The 22,419-nt window shown below is 37.0% G+C and overlaps 1 protein-coding gene across 1 annotated transcript in view; it reads right to left on the reverse strand.

The window, feature by feature from the left end:
• Positions 1-22,419, reverse strand: part of cnk (connector enhancer of ksr) — a 327,711-nt gene that overhangs the window by 216,346 nt on the left and 88,946 nt on the right. The window contains exons 6-7 of the mRNA XM_090389913.1: positions 11,629-11,688; positions 931-999 (exon numbers count right to left, since the gene is read on the reverse strand). Coding sequence (XP_090246039.1) covers positions 931-999; positions 11,629-11,688 — 129 coding nt within the window. The remainder of the gene's footprint in view (positions 1-930; positions 1,000-11,628; positions 11,689-22,419) is intronic.

Genomic DNA, 22,419 nt, shown 5'->3' on the forward strand with positions numbered 1-22,419 from the left:
AGCCTCAGTTACAAAAACAGAATTTTTAGAGAGAGAGAGAGAGAGAACACAAATAAGTGCAACTAAATTTGTTGGGGGTGCCAAGGGTTATCCCCCTTGATGAGATTCTTAGATGCGGTCTGCAGAGAACAGAGGTCAGACACCCTCGAGATCAAATGATCAAAATGTTTAAAGCACTTAGGAAGTAGTGGGGAGGCACAAGTATAAAATTTTCATAAGCAACAGAAGTAATAACTGATGAAGTTTACTACTTTCTGGAAATGTGTTGCTGTTAATTAAAATAAGCTATCTCCCAAGGAAGTTCAGGTAGAGAGTATGACAAAGTTCAATTCAAAACTGGATAGGCACATTTTTAGCAATAGGTAAACAATGATCAACTGAGTGTTTTTTTTTTTTTTTTTTTTTAGGATGATGCAGAATAAGTTCACATCCTTGAATCATATGGCTTGAATAATAATAATAATTCAGAATGCAATTTTATGATCTTGGCACTTTTTCTGAAGCAGATTACATTTTGTATACACACTTGGCTAAGTTTCATCAGCACTTCACCATCACATTTATATATAGTTACATTTCATCATGGTTACTGTAACAATATATATATGTATCAGATGGAAGCTTATATATATAGCACATAATTTGATGGTAGTACCGTGATGAATTATGGACTACTATTACCAGGAACAAAACCAGAAAACAGTGTCACCTTGCACACTTGAATATGGATTGCAACCATCAGTCACCTGCCAATTTGCCGCCACTTGTCAGATGGTGGTAAATTCCATATAACCTTGGTGAACGTAATGTGACATGACACGGTTTGCACATTTCCATTTCTGGAAAATTTACTGTTATATTTCAGTTAACGTATAATATACCTTGCATATTATATATTTATAAACATTTTAATGACATAATTATACATACAACTGTCTGATAGTTAACTTGAATAATTTCATCTCCTCCTTCAACCTTTCCACATCGTCTAGCTGGACTCTGTAAGAAAAAAAAAAAAAAAAAAAATGCTAACTACAATAATAATAATAAAAACATTACAAAAATGCCTTAAAAAAGAAAATCATAGTGTGTGTTATACAACCTTCCAAACAATTTCTATAATAATAATAAATTTGCAAAATTATTGAATTATTTGTTACAATTCATATGAATGAAGTATATAAAATAATTCAATGTTTCAGTTGTTACACAATCTTTCTCATATTATTTTGGATTAAATCAATAAAATGAAATTAAATACAATGAACCTACCAGACCATCATCATCCATTTTTCAACTATTTTAGAATAATAAACAGAACACATGAGATCAGCAGATTTAGTTCCAAGATAACCATGCACCAAAGCCCGAGAAGTGCATCAAATCTGATCAGCATTAGAATTAGTATTAGAGAGGTAAACTTCATGACTTCTATTCCATAAAATTTTATATTTGTGTCTCCCCTGCTTTTCTCTCCTAATAGTGAAAAAAGGCTCTCTCTCTTGTTCATTTTACTGATCCTTTCAGGGCCTTATATACCTTAATCAAATTCTCTAAGGGGTCTAGTTAACAAGGTTTGTAATGTGCTTCTCTAAGATATTCTTCATATGGTCATTAATTAGTGCTGCTCACTAATCTGGTATACAACATCTCTGAACCCTCTCTAGAAGGGCTATGTCATTTCTTTCTTTTTTGTTTGTGATGGTCAAGATTACAACTTTCACTGAACAGGGTGGAGATTTCATCTCAAGCTGTATAACTTTATTGAACTCCAACCACATGGAAAAATCTGTCAGAAAAAAATGGGACTGTTTACTGTTATTCGTCAACAAGATTGGTGACCCACTGATAATTAGCAATGAAGGAATTTCAGGGGCCCATCATCATGGGCGCTGGCAGGATATTTTGAAAGGTGGTGCAAAAAAAAAAAAAAAAACCCCTACATTATTATCTGAACATCAATTATCCGAATCCCCCCCCCAAATTACAATATCTAATTTTAATGCACTTGTTGTTATGCTGAAATATTACTCCTATCACTTTATGCATTTGTTTCGTATTATCTATTTGAAGATATATGCAGTATAGCATAGGAAGTCTTAATTTGTCATTACAGGAGTTAAAAATCAAATGTTGGCTTTAATTACTGTGCAGACCCAGGATAGTTGCCCATGACCTTGTTGCGTCATTGTCTGTTGTACCATTGTTCATTGTGAGCATGGTGTGGGGGAAGTTTTGTTTCGCGTTTTGTTTCTAAGCACTCAATGTTCGAGTTTTCGTTCGTGGCTATTTCAAAGTGAAATATTGTGTCATTTTTCTTTTTAATTTTAATACTGCTGCCCCTTTATGTTAATAATGGCATCTACCAGCAAAAGAAACCATAATGTATTGTCAATAGAAGACAAGGTAACAATTATTAACAGACCGGAAAGATTAAAACCAGTGTATCGCTTGCTAAGATTTTTAACATTGGTAAAGCAATCAACTGACATAAAAAGCAGAAAAAAATGAAATTTTGAAGTTTACTTCAAAGTAAGACAACATGACTCTAAAAAAAAAAGGAAAACTATGAAAAAAGCTAGTGATGAGAAATTAGAAGATGTGGTTTATTTATGGTTTCTACAAAAGAGAAGTCAAGGCGAACCTATTTCTAGACCTCTGTTGCGAAAAGGTGTTACAATTGAATCAAATTTTAAAAGCCCATCTGAATTTAAAGCCAGTACAGGATGGCTGAAATATTTCAAATCTTGCCACAGTATAAGGGAGCTTGAAATTCAAGGTGAAGATTTATCAGGTAATGTCGCAGAAGCTTTTAAAGAGTCTTTTCCGAAAATGGCAGAGGAAGGTTTTCCAAAGATGATGTTTGCAGTGCAGATGAAACTGGTCTTAATTGAAAGTCACTCCCTTGTAAATCACTTGCATCATGACATGAAATGGCTGCTCCTCATTTTAAAGCTAACAAACAGCATGTTACAGTTACAATGTGTGCAAATGGAAGTGGACAACATGTTTTACCATTGTTGGTTATTGGGAAATCCAAGATGCTTTAAAGGTGTAAATTGCCTAGCAGTACAATATAAAGGACAGAAAAATGCTTGGATGAATTCCAACTTTTTTTGGATTGGTTTAGCAAAGATTTATTTCAAGTGTGAAGAGGCATCGAAAAAATGAGGGTAAAGCTGGTAGTTTTTTTATTATTGATAATGCATCATCCCACCCCCCTTAAAAAATGAATTCAATCAACAAGAACATCACTGTCAGGTTTTCACCACCAAATGTTACAGCCCTGCTGCAGCCAATGGATCAAGGTGTTATCGAAAAACTAAAAAATATGTACAAAAAATAAGTCTTGTGTCACTTGCTGCTACTCACTGGAGGTGAAGAGAGTGTGGTTGAGTTTTCAAAGCAGCTCAACACTAAGAATTGTTGCTACATGTTAGCTGATGCTGGAACATGTTGTCGGAGAGAAATCTGAAAAGGACATGGCATAAACTTTGGGGTGCTGCCGAAGAGACGGTTGCACACGTGCAAGATTTGAATGAAGAAGTAGGTGTGATTGTAACTTTATATTTCAATGGATTCCCGGGTTTTCTGAGTGTGGGCAAGAAGATGCAGAGGCATGGTTGAACAACGATGTTGATGATCCTGGTTATCCATATTTTAACAAGAAGAAATTGTTGCATTAGTCTAGGATGAAGAACGTGCTGATTTTAACCAAGGTGATTCTGATGACGATGAAGAAGAGGGAGTAAGCCCACTCATGCGGCGGCCTTCACTGGCTAGAAACTGCATGCCACGTTGTGAGCAACTCCTGAATGCAGTTCTATGGAAATATTGCTATCAAAAAGGATAGAGACTTCATCACGAAAAAAGACAATCTTGCACTGTTCAAAGAAAAATTCAAGGTTACATATTTTAAAAAATAAACCTTCCCAAGATTCATTATACAGTCAGTCCTCGTATAGCACAATAGTTGTGTTCCTAGAAACCCTTGTGCAATATAAGCAACAGGCCCTATGGGAAAAATAGGGTTAGGTGCCGACCACCCAAAATTGAACACACATTTGTAACCAAAACATTACCAAACAATAAATAATCGTAATAAAATATGTAAGTATTTTATTACAACTATTACGTAATAAAATATTGCTAATGCTTTTGCTTCTATCGTAAGCAAACTTGTTTTTTGTTTGATTTCTGTCCAAACAGATGACAGCCGTTCCATCTCTTCTAATTCTTTGTGTCTTAATCTAATGGATTTTAATTACACTTTGAGTTGTTCCTGCTATAAAAGTTGTTTTTATTTTCACTGCATTCTTTGTAATTCTCGGTGTTGCCTGATTTAGGTCTGTAGCACGTGCAATATCACATGGTCTTTCATTTCGCTCAAAGCGTTTCACAATTTCATATTTTTTTCTCTATCGACAAGGGCGGACTGGCCATAAGCCTTACTGGGGAAACCCCAGTGGGCCGGAGGCCAGTGTGATTTTGGCTATAAACCATAGAATGAGGCCACTATAAATTTTCCCCGGGTAGGAATTTTTGATCCAGTCCGCCTCTGTTTATCGATATTGCTTTTTTTTTTCTCTCTGAATCTGCAGTGTCTTCACCAGGATGCTTCCTTTTCACACCTTTTAAGTATTTTATTCATTTTTAGGGAATAAAGCACAATTAAAAAACGAGTAGGCACGCTTGATACACATAAACAAAGCTGCGTATGTGTAGCAACTGAATAAACACGGTAAAGGCAGAGATACACATTAACACCTCACATTTTACTAAAGCACATTTCTAGGGGTTACTACCATAAAACAATAAAAACAATTTCCAGTTGCCTTTCTGCTAGTGGAATAAACTATCTAATTGCATCTGCAATTATATCGATGGATGGAATTGTGTTGATTTTTACGTTATTATGGTGAAATGTGTTTCCCCTTTACTGATATAAAAAACATAAATACATTTTCAGAATCTTCTCTTCATTCCTATCATGTTGCGTTCGGTTGGGGTGATTCTGCGTCTGACTGCCATTTCTTGTAAACACAAAGGCGAATCGTGCATAAGCGAATTTTAGTTCGTGTTATATAAGATATCATTCCCCTAGTTATAAATCGTGTATGATTGAATTCGTGTAGTGTAAACACGTGTTATACGAGGACTGACTGTACTCTTATTTGTGTGCAATTACTTGTTTGTTTATTTATGTTTATGTAAAAAAAAAGTGTGATTTATAGTTGAAACCATGTAAAACAATTAGGTAATTTCAAAATAAATGTAATATATATTGTTTCTTCAAAACGTTTTGGTTATTATTTACAAGCCATTTTCTAAATCAATTATTTTTTATAATACTTCATATTTCAAAACGCAGTAGCAATAACCTTCCATATAATAATTTAATTGTAGGCCTAATTACCCTTTGTTTTGTATAAACTGGGTGTTCTGATGTATTTTTGATTATCCGAACCAACCTTGGTCCAAATTAGTTTGGATAATCAATGTTCTACTGTATTACATTAGGATCATCCGGTAAGTTATTACCTATACCATTGTGTATTGTGTCTGTAAACTGCTCTCTAGTCGATTTGCCTGCTTTGTTGGATGAAAAAACCTTGCTATATACGCTGAGACCGACTAACTCAGCCACGGAGTGAAAAAAAGCCCACAAAAGTTCCTCATGTCAACGACGGGATTCGAACCCAGGCCTTTTCCACTCTGTGTGAGGAGGACGGTGACAATACCACTGTGCTACCCGCACAGACAGAAGGTGGTGCATGTGGGAATAAAATGATGAAAATTAACAAGGTCTAATTCCGTTTTGCAAGTGTTATTTTAATTTTGTTCTTGTTTTAAGAAATTATTTGAATTAATATTTTAGTTTTTTTTGTAGAATTTATATTGTTTGAATGTTTCAATGAATTAATGAAAGTATTAAAAATTATTTATTACTTCGACATCCAGAGGTGGTGCACTTGCACCATGCTGCCGATGCCTATGTCTGTGATTTGTGCACGAACAATTATATATTATATAACACATTAACAAATACTAAACTTTTATTAGATTTATTGTTCGTAAACATTGGCAGAGCAACTTTTATCTATTTATATTTGAACACAGACAGAAAGGTAAATACACCAAAGAATTGTGGTAGTTAGATAAATATAAATCACTGCATTGTTAAAAGAAACTTGAAAGCAGGGACTTCAGTGAAGGAATCATACAAAACTTTTATAACTGGTTCATCGACTGTTTACAGTTTTTTTGCAAAGGGAAATATCACTTTTCTCTGAGAAGCATTTAGGAAAGTAATCATAGAAGCTACTGGCTTTTCACACGAACTAAGAAATACCGTTCCAGGCTTAGACCTAAATGGAGTCAGATGAACTGATAAGAGTCACGACAGAGAAGAAATATATGGGATACATCTAAATTATCATGTGTTACAGACACTATAGTAGATATAAAGTAATCTGCAATCAAGTCACAAAGGTTAGACAAGCTAAGGCAGATTACGAGAAGTCTCTGGCAAAGAATGCAAAGAAAAGCAGCAAAAATGTCTACTTAGCAGACACTAGAAGAAAGGAGATGAATCAAATTGTTTTGCTAGATAGGAATGGTTTAACTGTTGATGATCCTACTAGGGTTGCTAACAAACTGAATAGATTTTTTGCATCTACATTTTTTACACACAAGTAACTTTTAGGGATGGGAATACCAAAAGTGTATCAAATTCTAACAGGGAGAAAATGGAAGAGAAACTGTTGAAGCTAAATATTGAAAAAGGCAACTAGAGTGGATAGGATCTAGCCAGTTACATTAAGAGTGGCAGCAAAAGAGGGAAGCAAACCTTCAGCCACAATTATGAGCATATACTTGGATCCAAAGGAGGTCCCTATGCACTGGAGATGTGCAAATATATCCCTATTACTTCTGCTGTAATTACAGCAAAAGTAATTGGGATTCATTTGACTTTTGCTTTTCCAGGAAAAATTATGGAGTTACTAGATAAAAAAAGTAATACAGAACCGTCTAGACAGCAATGAAATCATATTGAAGTCACAGCTTGGATCTGTTAAGGGGGCAATCTCGTCTGACCAATCTTATTGGATATTATGATGCTTAACAAAGGAACTGGACACAAAGAATAATTCTGACATCATAAACTTATATTTCAGAAAAGTTTTTGACATTCCACATAAAAGATTGCTGTATAAATTGGGGCAGTGTATGGCTTTAGGGATTACTGTTATGGATAAAAGAATGGTTGAGCAGGAGAAGACAGAGTGGTTATAAATGGGCATTGCTCTTCTTGAACTAATGTTATTAATGGAGTCTCCCCAGTGTTCATTGCTTGTTGTTGTTGTTTTGGTTTTTAGGAGCATTAGCAACTAAGGCCATAATTGCTCCGGTTATATGCGGTGGTCATTCCTGACCTTTCCGCATCTTCCGTATTTGGTGGTGACGGGCTCGAACCCCGGTCTAATCAAGAAGCATGTGATACGAACTGCTGCTCCTTCCCACCTGGCTACGGAGGCGCTGTTCAGTGCTAATCCCATTTTTGTTTTCAATATTTATTAATGATATTGAAGAAGACGTATCAGGCCTAACTTCTAAATTAGTGGATAATACAAAGGTTGGCAAGATGGTCAATGATGGTAATCTGAGTATACCACTGCACCAAGACCGAGATCGAGAAAAGTTAGGCAGATGGGCAGAAGTGGCAATTGAAGTTTATCACTGACAAATGTTTTACTGCATATGTCGTACTGCATACGAGTAACAATAATTCCAGAATAACACACCAAATGTGGGGTACTTATGATGAGAGTTACGGAGGATAGAAAAGCCTTAGGAGTAATTGTTCAGTCAGACATGAGGTTTTCTGGACTGCTAGGACTACTCGTAGTGTTTTGTCAATGATATGAAATTTTTTGTCAATGATATACAATGAAATTTTTCCATTAGGGATAAGGAAGTGATTATTACCTTGTACAAGGCAATGGATTGGCCACATGTTGAGTGTTGCATACTGGTCTGTAGGCCTCATTTTAGGAAGAATGTGGATCCTGCTGGAACTAGTGTAGAGAAAAAAAAAAAAAAAAAGGATGCTCTTACCATGAAAGGCTTCAGTTCTCCAACTGCCACATCTCTAGATTAGGCACCTGTGAGGATATCTAACATTATGTTTTTAAAGTTTTGCATGGATTAGGTAAGCTCAATGCTGGGGAATCCCTCCTCTTGCTCAGACTACACACAAGCACACGGACAAATTCAAACTGAGAAATGACGTTGCAGGAAAGATGTGCAAAAATTTTCCTTCATCCAGCAGATAGTTGATTGCTGGAACAAAAAACTTCCATCTACTGGAAATGGGCAGTCTAAATAAATTCAAGACAGAATTAGACAAACTGTTAGAGAGGATAGGCAGGTGATATGAGAAGTACTGTTTGTTTGTTTGTTTCTTTCTTTTTGGCTGATGCTGTACAACCTTATTTCTTACATGTCACTACTAAAACTATTCAATCTGCCATTCAAGAGTGGGAACATTCTGCTTTTATTCTCCTAATAAAAGTCTTTGAATCCCTGTTATTCTCTTTCTCTGTAAAGTAGCACAGAGAAAGAGCTAAGAGGCTCAAGAAGGAATTATAGTTGGATGTCACATGGAGAAAATGCATGCTACTGTTTAAGATATACAAATTCCCAATTTGACAACTGGAAATGTGTTTAAGAAATGGTGTTCCAGAAGTGGCACTCATAGCAAAAAAATTGCTGGTGGGCATAAAAAAAAAACTGATAAAAGTTACACAAAAGCTTGAAACAGGTGATTATCACTTGCTTTCAGACTGCAGAGAAGCTGAATTTGGAGCAGCAAGTGGCTAGAGGCAAATCTGTGTTCCACGATATCCAACATCAAAAATTAAGAGGTGAATGTAAAAATAAATGTGCAACCTTGATTGGCATGGTGCAAGACAACTCTGAACCTTGACTGTGGATTAAGGGACATCAGTCCATGGAGTGGCTTTGTTTTTGTTTTGTTTTGGATTTTTATGGCACAAAAACAACTATGGTAATAATGTGCCATGTCATAATTAAAATTTAAAATGGTCGCTGTGGAGTGGCAAGTCACATTACATGCTCTGAGAGTTTTGAGTGATATATGTTTGGGCATGGAGGAGTCACGTAGAGGGTTTGGGAATGCTTCATATGGTATGAACTAGTGCCAGTCAGAACTAGGGCCAACACATTAATTTCTTCAAATATACAGTCAAATATGCTATGATTTTCGAAAGGATAGCATATACCCAGACAATTCAGGTCCCCATAATAACATATTCTGATTTTCATGCACTGTACCTACATGTACAGCTGACCATCATACTCAATGCATTCACTGGCTCTATAACACAATGTTCTGTTAGTCTACTCTTTATATCAAGACCAGACTGATTCAATGTTATTCTGATGGGGACCTGAATTGTATATTTTCACTGTCTATTTATATTTTCACTGTCTTGTTTTTCTATTCAACACATATATACAAAACTATAAAAAAATTGTAAAGGGAAAAGGAAGATAAGAGGGGAAAACTTATAGAGAAATTACACTGATAGACAGAAAGCACACAATGACCATAATGTATATACAGTAAATGCCAGTTATAATGATCACTGGTTATTAGAATCAGCTGCTTTATACAACCAAATTTGAATTCTATAAAGAATCAAACTTTCTAAAAAGGCCTTCAGACCTGTATGCAGTACTCAAGGTGTGGCCTGACCCATTGCCTTATACAAGGGGATAACCATCTCCTTATTCCCGCTGGCAAAATTCCTGTATATATCACTATGAGATCACAAGATCCTATGAGCTGCTTTGGGAGCCTGTCTGAAGTGCTCAGGAAACTTCATATCTGACTGCACAATTATCCCCAAAGGTCTTTTTCAGTCTCCACTACCCCGAGTGTAGTACCACATAGTTGGTATGTTATTCTTGGGTTACTGCTACCCATATGCAGTACTTTACATTGTCAATGCTAAACTTCAGTTGTCACCTCTCAGCCCATCTGTCCAACTTTTCTAGATCCTGTTGCAGTAGCATACTGTCATTAACATACCTTCCAACCTTCATATCATCTGCAAACTTGGGCATTAAGCTTGATATACCTTCATCAATATCATTGATAAATATAGAAAACAACAATGGGTCCAACACCAAGCGCTGGGAACTCCACTAATAACATTAGTCCACGAAGAGCAGTGTCTGTTGATTACCACTCTGTCTTCCCCCACTCAACCATCCCTTTATCCATAGCAGCAACTTCTCCTTAATGCCATACTGCTCCAATTTGTACAACAATCTTCCATGTGCAAAAGTATCAAAAGCTTTCCTGAAATCAAAGTATATGATATGAAAATTATTTTTTTTGCATCCTGTTCCTTTGTGACCACATCATAGCGCCAATCAAATTGGTCAGACATGACTTGTCATTAACAAACCCATGCTGTATCTGAACTATAACTGTAGTCTTGTCTCGATGATCCTGCAGTGATTCTTTAACTAGTGACTCCATTATTTTCTCTGGAACAGAAGTTAAACTAACAGGTCTGTAATTACTCCTGTCACCCTTTGATCCCCTTTTGTGAATTGTGGATAAATTTCACATCTCTAGTTTGTGCTCACCAATATGTTGCACATAATAGCAGGATCAGATGTATAGAAAATCCAGGATGTCATAGCACAGAAAATGAAACAATAAGTTCCTCTCAGTTAAAAATCAAAAAATTTACTTAATAATTGGCCAACCTCATGCTTTCTGCCTGTTGTATCTTTTTCTCGCACTAAAAGGAAGTTACAAAAATATATTTCCATTTTGTTTGTTTTTATGCTACACTGAAGACAGGCTGCCAGAGCAGGTCATGGGGTTTTGTCAATGATATACAGGAATTTTACTAGCAGGGAAAAGGAGATGATTGTCCTGATTGTCCCTCTGTACAAGGCAATGGTCAGGCCTCACCTTGAGTACTGCATATAGGTCTGGAGGCCTCATTTTAGGAAGGATGTAGATTTGCTTGAGCGTGTACAGAGAAGGACAACAAGATTGGCAAGGGGAATAAGAATAAGAGCTTAAGCCTCTCTTACCAAGAGAGGCTTAAGTTCTGCAAACTGCAGTGGCTGGAGACTAGGCACTTGCGAGGTGATCTGATTGAGGTGTATAAGGCCTTGAATGGGTTGAGCACGCTGAATTCTGATGGGATTCTTCCACTTGTTCAGATTATGAACCTAAGGGGGCATAAATTCAAATTGAGGAAAGAGAGCTGTAGAATAGATGTGCCGAAATTTGCCTTTAGCCAGCGGTTAATTGCTGGAATAAACTTCCATCTGTCGTTGTGGAAGTTGATAGGTTAAATAAATTTAAGGAGGAACTGGACAAACATTTAGAGGTTGTGTGAATTTTTTTTTTTGGCTGATGCTACATAAGCTCATACGCTTGCTTTCTTGCATCACATGCCACGATTACTATTACCATTACTATGTTTTGAAAGGATCATATCCAAAAATCTGAGATAATTATTGCATATTATATCCCACAAGAATGAAATAATCAAACATAGAATGATAACTTACTTGAAATTTTACTCCTCCAACTATATGGATTCCTGAATATGATGACTGTATATGCATACCCTAAAATTCGAAAAAAATTAACAAAATTTATCGTATTTAATTAATCTAATTTACTTTTAAAATTTTAAGTACAGGCAATATCTCCTTTTCAATGAGTGTCACAATTATCCCACCACTTCCAAAAAATACCCCATCCCAAAAGAGTAGTAGCATTTTAAACAAAAAAAAAAAATTAATGTTCTACAACCCAACAATATTGCTCTCATCAAAGATGAGATGGACAACAAACAGCAAAAACCAGCAAAAGGATTTATAGGTATGCTGCCATTGTTATCTTCCTAATTAGCCCGAAAGAAATAAGAATTATCAGAATTGTCAGTTTACAATATCTGGGGTTTTCTGCTCTCTAATGAGACAGCAGTACAGTTGCACCAGCTGTAGGGTGGTAATCTCTTTTAAATAAATACTTCTCTTTTGGGAGGGTCTATTTGTTTCGAAGTAATGCAATAACTAAAACTATGTTAGAAAACTGTTTTTCTCAGGCTATAACAGAAAGATGGGAATGCCAACTTTTATTCTATTCTACATATTTGTTCAAAACTATACTGAAGTATTCTATTCTGTGCTAAAAATAGACCCTGGAAAAATGAAAGATCCCAGCTGAGTTATGTAAGCATATAGCATGGTACCTGTTTAAATTTCACAGATCATGAAATTTCAATAATTATCCAAATTCAGATGACATCTATGACTGCTTAAAAAGTAAGATAATATATGTTTTTGAGGAAGAGCATTTAACCACAGAACAATGAAATTATACATAAATTAAGCCACATTATTGCATTACTTTGCATAATAGTGCATTACTGCATTACTTTGCATCCATCACAGTGTTCCACAAATTTATCCTGTGACATCACGAGCGTAGTCATACCACTGTCATGAGGTTTAAAAACATTCCTATTCAACTAAGTTTCAATGTGTTGTTTAACTTCATCAGCGAATTAGTTTCTTGTCAGATGTTTCCACAAAGGCTTGAACATACAAGTGAAATAGGCAAAGTCAGAACTGTGTGGTGGGAAAACATCACCCATATATATATACACCATTGTAGCTACTGTTTTGTGCACAGTTCTTCTGCAAGGTTTGCTCTGCACTGTTTGAACATATTTCATCAAAAACGGACTGTTCTTAGAATGACTGTTGGGTCCATATGTAGCTTGTAGTTGCTGAATTTCTATGGCCTTAGCCCCTTTGGCATACAGAAAGTGGATGAATGAATGTACTTCTTCATTTGTCAATATTTTGAGAAAATCAGCCATTTTGGTTTGACCACCTAATTTCAAGAAAGGTGTACAGCATCCTGTAACAAGAAGAAAATGTCTTTACTTAGAGGCAATGTTTCACTACTGAAGAAGAATTTCTCCTCAAAAACATCTGTTCTTTCTGGAACTGGCATCAACTACTTTCACTTTATCAAAATGGTGAGATCTCTCTCACATTTTGTAATGTGTACTGAGGATGACTTCATGATGGTATAATTCTGATAAAACACAGACACTAAAAAAAAAAATTCTGACAAAGTGAAACAGCTAGTGATACTTTTTTTTAAATTTAATCTGGTGATCACAGTTGTAACTGTTTGGATAGATCAACTTGCAAGCTTTTAATTAATACAAAGACAAATGCACGTTTAACTAAGAAATCTAATGACTTCTAACAAAGGAAGAATTATTTCTTTCAATGAAGTATATTTGTTACTGTTGCTACAGTATTATATTTCACGTATTTCAATAAAGAAGTTTATCAGTTATCAGTACAGTAAGTCCCCGACATACGTTCCAGAACTTTTTTTTTTTTTTTTTCTCTTTGTTAGTTGTTGGCGCATTGGCTTCTGTGGCCATAATGCACCTCCCAAAGATTTTGCATTTTACTCTGATCCAAGCTCGAGGCGGAATTCGAACCCGCGACCTTTGGGTTGCCAGACAGGCACTTTACCCACCTGGCTAGCCCAGTCGGCGACTTCTTGCGTAAGTTGAGTTTTACGTAACTAGGGAATGACTAATAAAATATTGCTTCTATATCCCTGATATGCCGAAATTACAAAATCCACATAATAATCTCAGAAGAATGAAGAAAAACAGTTATATATTTTTCAGTTAATTAGTTATATATTAATTATAAATTTTTAATTAGTTCAATTAAAAACTAACTGGGGACAGTGGTGAAGTAGCCACAGTGGAAGAAAGAATGAATGTTATTGTACTGATATGTTAAAAACTGTAAATTGTAAAGTATTGAATGTTAAATACTGATATGTATTTCGTAGCCTTGGTTATTATTAGTTGACTTCATTGGTGCTGATCCCTTCACCACTTCTCATATTCTGTCTTTGTCCTTTATTATTGTGTTCACTGTTGACATTGACAAATCTAAATTCTGCACGATACTTGTTAATGTTTGACTATTTTTGTACATTTTTATTATTTTAATTTTCTGATGCAGAAATTATTAGCAGCAATATATGAATTAGAACAAAACCATTATATAAAATCATACAGGTGCATTTTAGCCACAGTAGCTCTTGCGCCAAGAATTCTTAAATCAAATCAAATCAAATCTGATGCAGATCAATCGCTTTCCTTTTCTTGGTAGATTTACTAGTACCGCTGTCACTTATTCTCTTAGTTGGCACCATGATAACGGTCAAAAGGACATTTTCTGTAAAGAACTTCACAGGATTAAGGTGGAAACTCACTGTTTTCACCTCACGTGAACTCACATTTTACTAAAGCACATTTCTGGAGGTCGCTACTATAAAACAATAAAGACAATTTACAGTTTCAAGTTTATTGGACTTTTCTGTTAGTGCAATCTATTATAAACAGGTAGTAAACTCAATCTTACTGCATTTGTAATAATACCAACAGCTGAAATTCTGTGGGTTTTTACATTATTATGGTGAAATGTGTGTCCCTTCACTGAAATCTTCAGTCATATAAAAAATATAAATTTTCAGAATTTTCTCTTCATCCCTATTTTTTAAGCTTCGTAAACTTGTTACTCAGTAATTCACTTGTGCAATTTGTGTGTGCCATGTCCGTCATTATTGATTGCTTATTTTTTTTTTTTTTTTACTGTTTTAAATTTTAGAATCCTAAGGGAAAAAAAAAAAAAAAAATCAGAAAAAAAAAAGTATTAAACTCTAGCAGATGGAGATCAAATTACAAACTTAGCCTAGAGAACAAAATAAATAATGTAAAAAAAAAAAAAAAAAAACATGCTAGAGCGAGCGGTGGTAATGTACATCTGGTCATATAAGTCCTAATGATAAAGTAGCAGTTATGGGATGTAGTAAAGATATATCAGAGTTTTTTTTTTTTTTTCAAAAGAGCACAACTGTGGGAGTTCTTGCATCGAATGCTTCCATGTTTTAGAATGCATACGTCGTCAGTTGTTTGCAGCCCACTGTAGTTAAGGTGTACAAAGAATGGTGTTGAACAGGTTAAACTATCTCTCACTGACGAAATGTAAATGATTATGCAAGGTGGATGTTTGCAGTTAAGAAAGTTGTATGGGCCCAACGAAAAGTCATTGTGTGACAGGTGACATCGCAACACAATATGAGGAATGCAAAAAACAATATCCCAAATGACAATGCACCACACACTCGAACATATGAAGTTCCACAACATAAAACCCAAAAGACACCCTCTCCTCACCACTGATCATCAATGACAGCAAATACCATGGTGTCTGCAACACACTGGAGGACTGGAAACAAGTGTGCCAGTCAAATGAGTTCAAGTACCTAGTGTTGTTGTTGTTATTTGGTTTTTAGGAGCATTAGCAACTAAGGCCATATTGCTCCAGGGATATGCGGTGGTCATTCCCTGACCTTTCTGCATCCTCCATATTTGGTGGCCACGGGATCGAACCCCGGTCTAATCAAGAAGCATGTGCTACGCACTGCTGCTCCTGCCCACCTGGCTACAGAGGTGCCAGTGTACCTAGTGTGACACACTGATGGATACTTTCATGTGGAATGCAAACAACACAAATCCATGGATCGATCGTGCATGGTACCCCCTATACAGGCAAGTGGAATTGTTGCTTAATATGTGCCATGTTTTGCTGGCAAGAACTAGGACTCCAGGTGCATATGGAACAACGTTTCACTGGTGAAGTTTACCGGCAGCTCTTAGGAGACCATGTGCATCCTGCCATATTTAATATTTTACCAGACAGAAACAGGATTTTCCAAGATGATAATACACCATTTCATTGGGCCCATTCATGCACAGTGTGGCTCCAATGAAATGGTACCCCAATAATGCACCGTTTCACCAGAGCCACAGTGCATAAGTGGTTCAAGGAACACAGTGAAGATATCACCATCTTTGATTGGCCTCCAAATTCAACTAACTTCAATCTAGCTAAACACGTGGAGGATGTTTTGAAATGGGAAGTGTAGCGTATGCACATACGATTGTCATCTATCCCAACAGTGCAGAATAGATGACAGTTGAATAGATGGCCCAATGGATGTCTTTTGACAGCTAGTGGAGCCAATGCCTAGGTGAACAGCAGCTATTCGCCCAGCCAGCCTGGACCACATCAGATCATAGAGCCATCACCTTCAAACTAAACAGGCAATTACAAATAACCCAACACTCCTTGTTGGGTACCAAAAGGTATAACCTCAAAAAAGGTAAACTGGCAGATTTTCGCAGAATATACAGCAGCTGAGCTGCAAAAACAGGAAAATGAGTAGTCTAGATCAGACAACTGTAGCCCAGACGAGCAAGCACTGACTATGACAAACATTTTAATAAAAACAGCAAACCTGTCTATCCCACGGAAAAAGCCGAGGAAGCAGTTCAGGGCACCCCTAGTGGTGCCCTGAACTGACTATACTCGGGAGAAGGGTGCACCAGGCTAGGAGAAATTTTCAGAGCCAGAACATCTTGGCCACAAAATGAGGTGGATGCACTGATGTTATGTTATGTTATGTTATTTGGTTTTTAGGAGCATTAGCAACTAAGGCCATATTGCTCTGGGGATATGCGGTGGTCATTCCCTGACCTTTCTGCATCTTCCGTATTTGGTGGTCACGGGCTTGAACCCCGGTCTTATCAAGAAGCGTGTGCTACACACTGCTGCTCCTGCCTACCTGGCTACGGAGGTGCCCGGTGGATGCAGAGAGATTCTTATAGAACTCTCAGGAATCAGTATATAGCCCTCATAAGAGACAAGAAAAAGGAATGCTGGAGGCACTTGGTGGGAACTACTGAAAACAATAATCCTTGGGGGAGTTGTTTACAGAATAGTAACCAACAAGCTGCCAAGAGGAGATGTCTTGGAAACTAATGTCAAACCAGATGGAACCCCAACCCTGTGTTGGGCGGATTCTGTAAATAACATCCTAGACAGTATTATTCAGACTGAAACTGGGGAACATTCCCCCACCCAGCTAGACATTATAAAAGAAAACACTGAATATGACAATGCCAATATTCAATCTCTGTTTACTATACAAGACTTAGAAATAGCACTATCTAAGACCAAAAACAATAAATGCCCAGGTTTTGACCTCTTAGAGGTTGAGATTATCAAAAATTAGTGGAAATAGCACCAGAAAAATTAATAGCACTATATAATAACTGTATGACAGAAGGTATATTCCCAAAAATATGGAAAAGCTGTGTTAAGATTAATTCTCAAAACCCCCGAGAAACTGCCTACTGATCCCAAATCCTATAGACCAACAGCCCTACTCCCTGTACTAGGGAAAATATATGAAAGGCTAATATATAGTAGATTAGCTCAGTACTACATGGAAGCAGGTTTACATTGTGACAATCAGTATGGTTTTAAGCAGGGCAACTCTACGGAAGATGCCATGCACCACCTACTGACAACAGTTAAAAACTCAGAAGAAAAATATATACTGACAATCTCCATTGACTTTTCTGGGGCATTTGACTCATTATGGTGGCCTAGTGTCCTTAGGAGACTCCGCCAGGCAAATGCCCCACCCACAAAACCTCTATAAGGTAATAAGCAGCTACCTTACAGACGGAAGTTAGTATGGACAAGGTTCCAGGAATTGACACACCCTGTGAATAAAGGCTCCCCGCAGGGTTCAATCCTTGGCCCTTTCTTCTGGAACATTGTTCTGGACGAATTTCTGGCCTTGAATCTGGGTCCCTGGCCTGGCCTTTGCAGATGACATGATTTTCCTTACAAAAGTTAACTCGTGAGTGTTACCTTTTGCAAACAAATACTTTTAAAAGGCAATTTGGACATAAAAGACGTCCACAAATCAAAATTAATATGACCATTATAAAAATGGTAACAGAACTAAAATATCTTGGAGTAGTCTTTGATTCAAAATTAACTTTTTACCCCCATTTGATCTACTTGACGAAGAAAGCGAGAAATTATGCAGGTGATTGCCAGGATCAGTCGAGCAGACTGGGGGCTCAAAAGAAAGACCCTGGCAATCACATACCGTGCAGCGTTCCTACCTGTTATCACCTATGGAGCCAGTGCGTGGTTCACCTGCTCGGCCATAGTAAGAAATAGGAACAAATTAGAATCAATACAAAGTATTGATTCTTTGAATCAATAGAATCAAGACAATACTACTCACTATTACCAGAGCATGTCGCACAGTAAGCACACCTGCGCTACAGTTGCTGGCCGGAGCTCTCCCACTTTACCTGGAAGTAGCCAAAAGAGGCTTCTATTATAGATTTAAAAAGGGCATACCCACAGAATTTCTGGGGATAGTCCTTGATACAACCAACACCTTCAATGATGAAAAAAAAAAAAAAAAAAGAATAGCCACAAAGCTCCATGACCTATGGCAAACAAAGTGGGAGAAGGAAACCAGAGGTCTGGTTACCAAACGGTTTCTATCACAGATGGCAATTGTTAGCCCAAAGCCACCTAAGTGGTATGCCCCTGGACTTTTTGCAACATTTATATTGACAGGTCAAGGCTCCCTAAACGCAAAACTAACCTCCTTAGACCTGACTGATGATCCAAACTGCACCTGTGGCGAGAGTGAAGACTGGGCACACATTCTATATGAATGTATAATATATGACATCCCAAGAACAGAGCTAATAGCACAGATTGCCCCCTTCCCAGGGGAGAAGAACATCTGTTCATCATAGAAGAGTCAAATTATAAAGCCGTTACATCTTTCACACAGAAAGTATTTGAAATATACAGAACTATCCAAAGAATGGCAATTTAGCCCCCCCCAGCAATTAATCAATAGTTAAAATTGCCCAAATTTCCCACCATGCCCAGATAATGACTTAAAAACTGTCAGGATAGCAGTATTCTGCACCCTGACAGAAACCTGACATAACAAACCTCCCCAGGACTACACTGCTATGTGTGTAGGAACCTGGGGCCCCATGCCAAATAAGTAACCACATAGGGAGGGAGATGTACAGGCAGCCAGGGAAGCAGATTAGCTGAAAAATATCAGTAAGCTAGTAGCAAAGGGATGTAATGTAGAATGAAGGAATGAGAATGAAAGGTAGAATGAATAGGCTGGGCACTGAGTGAACTAGGAATTATGGTAAAAGGGAATAAATGGCAGTTTTGGCGAAAGAAAGAGTGACCTAGCATGAGGGAAAGAGAGAGTGAATGGGAATGAGTGGAAGAGCAAATGTAATTGGCCAAAAAAATACAGAGTTAAAAAAAAAACTTACATTACTTTATATATACTAACAAACATTTACTAACAACACAAACACTATCACTGCATTCTCCCCTGGCCTGCAAAAAACTTGTGGCTAGGCCTGCACCACAACTGAAGAATAACAGTAAGTTGAGGTGCCTAGAGAGGGCAGTGCAGAAAGCAAGAGTTGAATAAATGAAATTTTTTTTTTTTTTTTTTTTTTTTTTTACGAAAACCCCAAACACGAAAGTTATCAAAACCTATAGTACTTAGTACCGTGCATGGGTTGAAGGAGAAGTATGGGGGGAGGGGGATGCCGGAAACTTTGCTCTAGAGACTAAACATGGGTTTCACCACTTCAAGCCTCCAATAAGCAAAGTGGTGGTATTTCACCGGTTGATGAAAGTCATCTACCACCTACAATGAAAGCCAGAAGAATGAATGAAAGTGTAAGTGTGTGAGAAAAAGAACACAAACCATAAATGCTACAGTTTTAATTAGTATTTAAATTTTTTTAAAATTAGTTTAATTTATTTAATTTTAATTAGTATTTAAATTTACATTACACATCATTGCATCCCAACCTGGTGTGTGAGAAAAAGATGAATGAGTGTGAGTGAAAAAAATAAAATAAAATAAAATATTATATATACAGGGTGATTCACTACCAGTACGACACCTTTGGTACTTATGGATTTTAATGTGATCCAAGGCTAATTCTATGCTACATTCGCAGGGAATTCCTCCCAGATATAGTGTTATCTGGGAAGATGGCAGCAGATCCAAAAGATGACGCTGGACTTGAGCCATCAGTAAAGACACTTGGCTCGGCGGGCAGCATAGCTTTGTCGGCAGACAGAAGATGGGTTGATGGCCTTACCCCAATTTTTAATGGAGAAGTCGCATGATAGTAACTGAGCAAGCCAGGTAGAAGAAGTTGCCTTAGTGACCGGGCTACATTGTCTACCATGATATTAAGCTCTCTGAGCTGATCTTGGAAATGGATACCAAAGGGACAGTTGGCAGTCTCACGGTGTTATAGTTCCCCACAGTGGCTCGAAAATGGATGTTCATGTACGATTGTCTGGCAGGGATTTCAGTTTAAAAGTATATTTTAGTGACAATTGCTTTCACTGGAGGGATAGTGGTGGTTCAACTGCTTCAATATATAAAGGACAGGGTGATGTTTTAAAAGCTCTAGTAGCAATGATGGCTTGATAGTGAATTAGGTCTAGCCATCATAATATGCTGTTTTTTGGGACCCATAATCTAATTTAGGCCAGACAAGTGCATAATATACGCAGAGTAAGGTGCAGAGGTCTGCTTCTGGACAAATTATTGAACAAAATGGCTTGTAGGAGACTCAATCCCCTTGTGCACTTTGTCCGCAGTTGACAGATATGTGGTAGAAATGTCAACTATCTTTTTTGCCAGAAAGATTATCATCACTAAATCTTATACTAATACTAAATAAATTACTGCTGTAGAAATAATTGGCTTTTGTTTGGAATTTCTGGTGTATCTGGCTATTCAGGCCAGGTGTTCCAATTGAAATGGCTGTAACTGAATGAAAAAAAAATATTAATAAATAAATAAAACACAGTAAACTGTTGAAAATTTTTCTTTTTTTCTGCATTGTTTCACGTGCCATCTGGAGATCAGTTTCACCAGAAAACTGAACACCTTTTCATCATGCTAGATTTTTTTTGTTCATTATTAGTATTCAATACTAATGAAAATAATTAAATAAAGTACTAATACCAATTAATAACACAAAGTAGTTCTGAAAAAGAAAAGTGTCAAAAGGTAATTTTCAAAAGCTTTGAACGTGTATGCACAAGTTTTGAGTTTCTCAAATATTGTGACAAATAATTACTCAAAAGCTGAAGTTTATATTGCCACTGCACCACTTTTAACAGATAATTGTAGTTATTGTTAGACCCTATGGGTCTTAACTCTATTTACTAATATAGATATATTAAAGGAGGTTATATTATAGGAGGCAGCAAAGGAAGTAAGCAAACCCTTAGCCATAATTATGAGAGCTTCTTTGGACTCAGGGGAGGTACCCATGGACTGGAGATGTGCAAACGTGACCCCAATTCACAAAGGAAGATCAAAGGGCAACACAAGTAATTACAGACCTGTTAGTTTAACTTCTGTTCCAGGAAAATTAATGGATGCACTGGTTAAAGAAGCACTGCAGATTCATCTAGACAAGACTTCAGTTATAGCCCGGACACAGCATGGTTTTGTTAGGGGAAAGTATTGCCTGACCAATTTGATTGGATACTATGATGTGGTCACAAAGGAACTGGATGCAGAAAATAACTTTGATATCATATATTTGGATTTTAGAAAGGCTTTTGATACACATGGAAGACTGTTGAACAAATTGGAGCAGTGTGGCATTGGAGGCAAATTGCTGCTATGGTATGGATAAAGGGATAGTTGAGTGGGAGAAGACAGAGAGTGGTAATCAATGGACACTGCTCATCGTGGACTAATGTTATTAGTGGAGTCCCTCAGGGTTCAGTGTTGTTTTCTGTATTTATAAATGATATTGATGATGGTATATCAAGCTTAATGTCCAAGCTTGCAGACGATACAAAGGTTGGCGGGGTTGTTAAAGACACTAATCACAGTACGCTGCTGCAACAGGATCTAGAAAAGCTGAGCAGATGGGCTCAGAGGTGGCAAATGTAAAGTACTACATATGGAAATCAGTAACCCCAGAGTAACATATCGACTCTGTGGAACTACACTGACAGTGGTAGAGAACGAAAAGGACCTGGGGATAATTGTGCAGGCAGATATGAAATTTCCTGAGCAGTGCAGATGGTTTGCAAGAGTAGCTCATAATATCTTGTCAATGATATACAGGAATTTTTCTAGTAGGGATAAGGAGGTGATTATCTCTTTGAATAAGGCAATGGTCAGGCCACACCTTGAGTACTGTATACAGGTCTGGAGGTCTCATTTTAAGAAGGATGGAGAGCTGTTGGAACAAGTACAGAGAAGGGCAACAAGATTAGTGAATGGAACAAAGAGTTGCTCTTACGAAGAAAGGCTTACATTTTGCAATTACA

Source organism: Mastigoproctus giganteus, chromosome 1, assembly GCF_048544385.1.
Source record: "Mastigoproctus giganteus isolate SK-2022 chromosome 1, ASM4854438v1, whole genome shotgun sequence".
NCBI lineage: Eukaryota > Metazoa > Arthropoda > Arachnida > Uropygi > Thelyphonidae > Mastigoproctus > Mastigoproctus giganteus.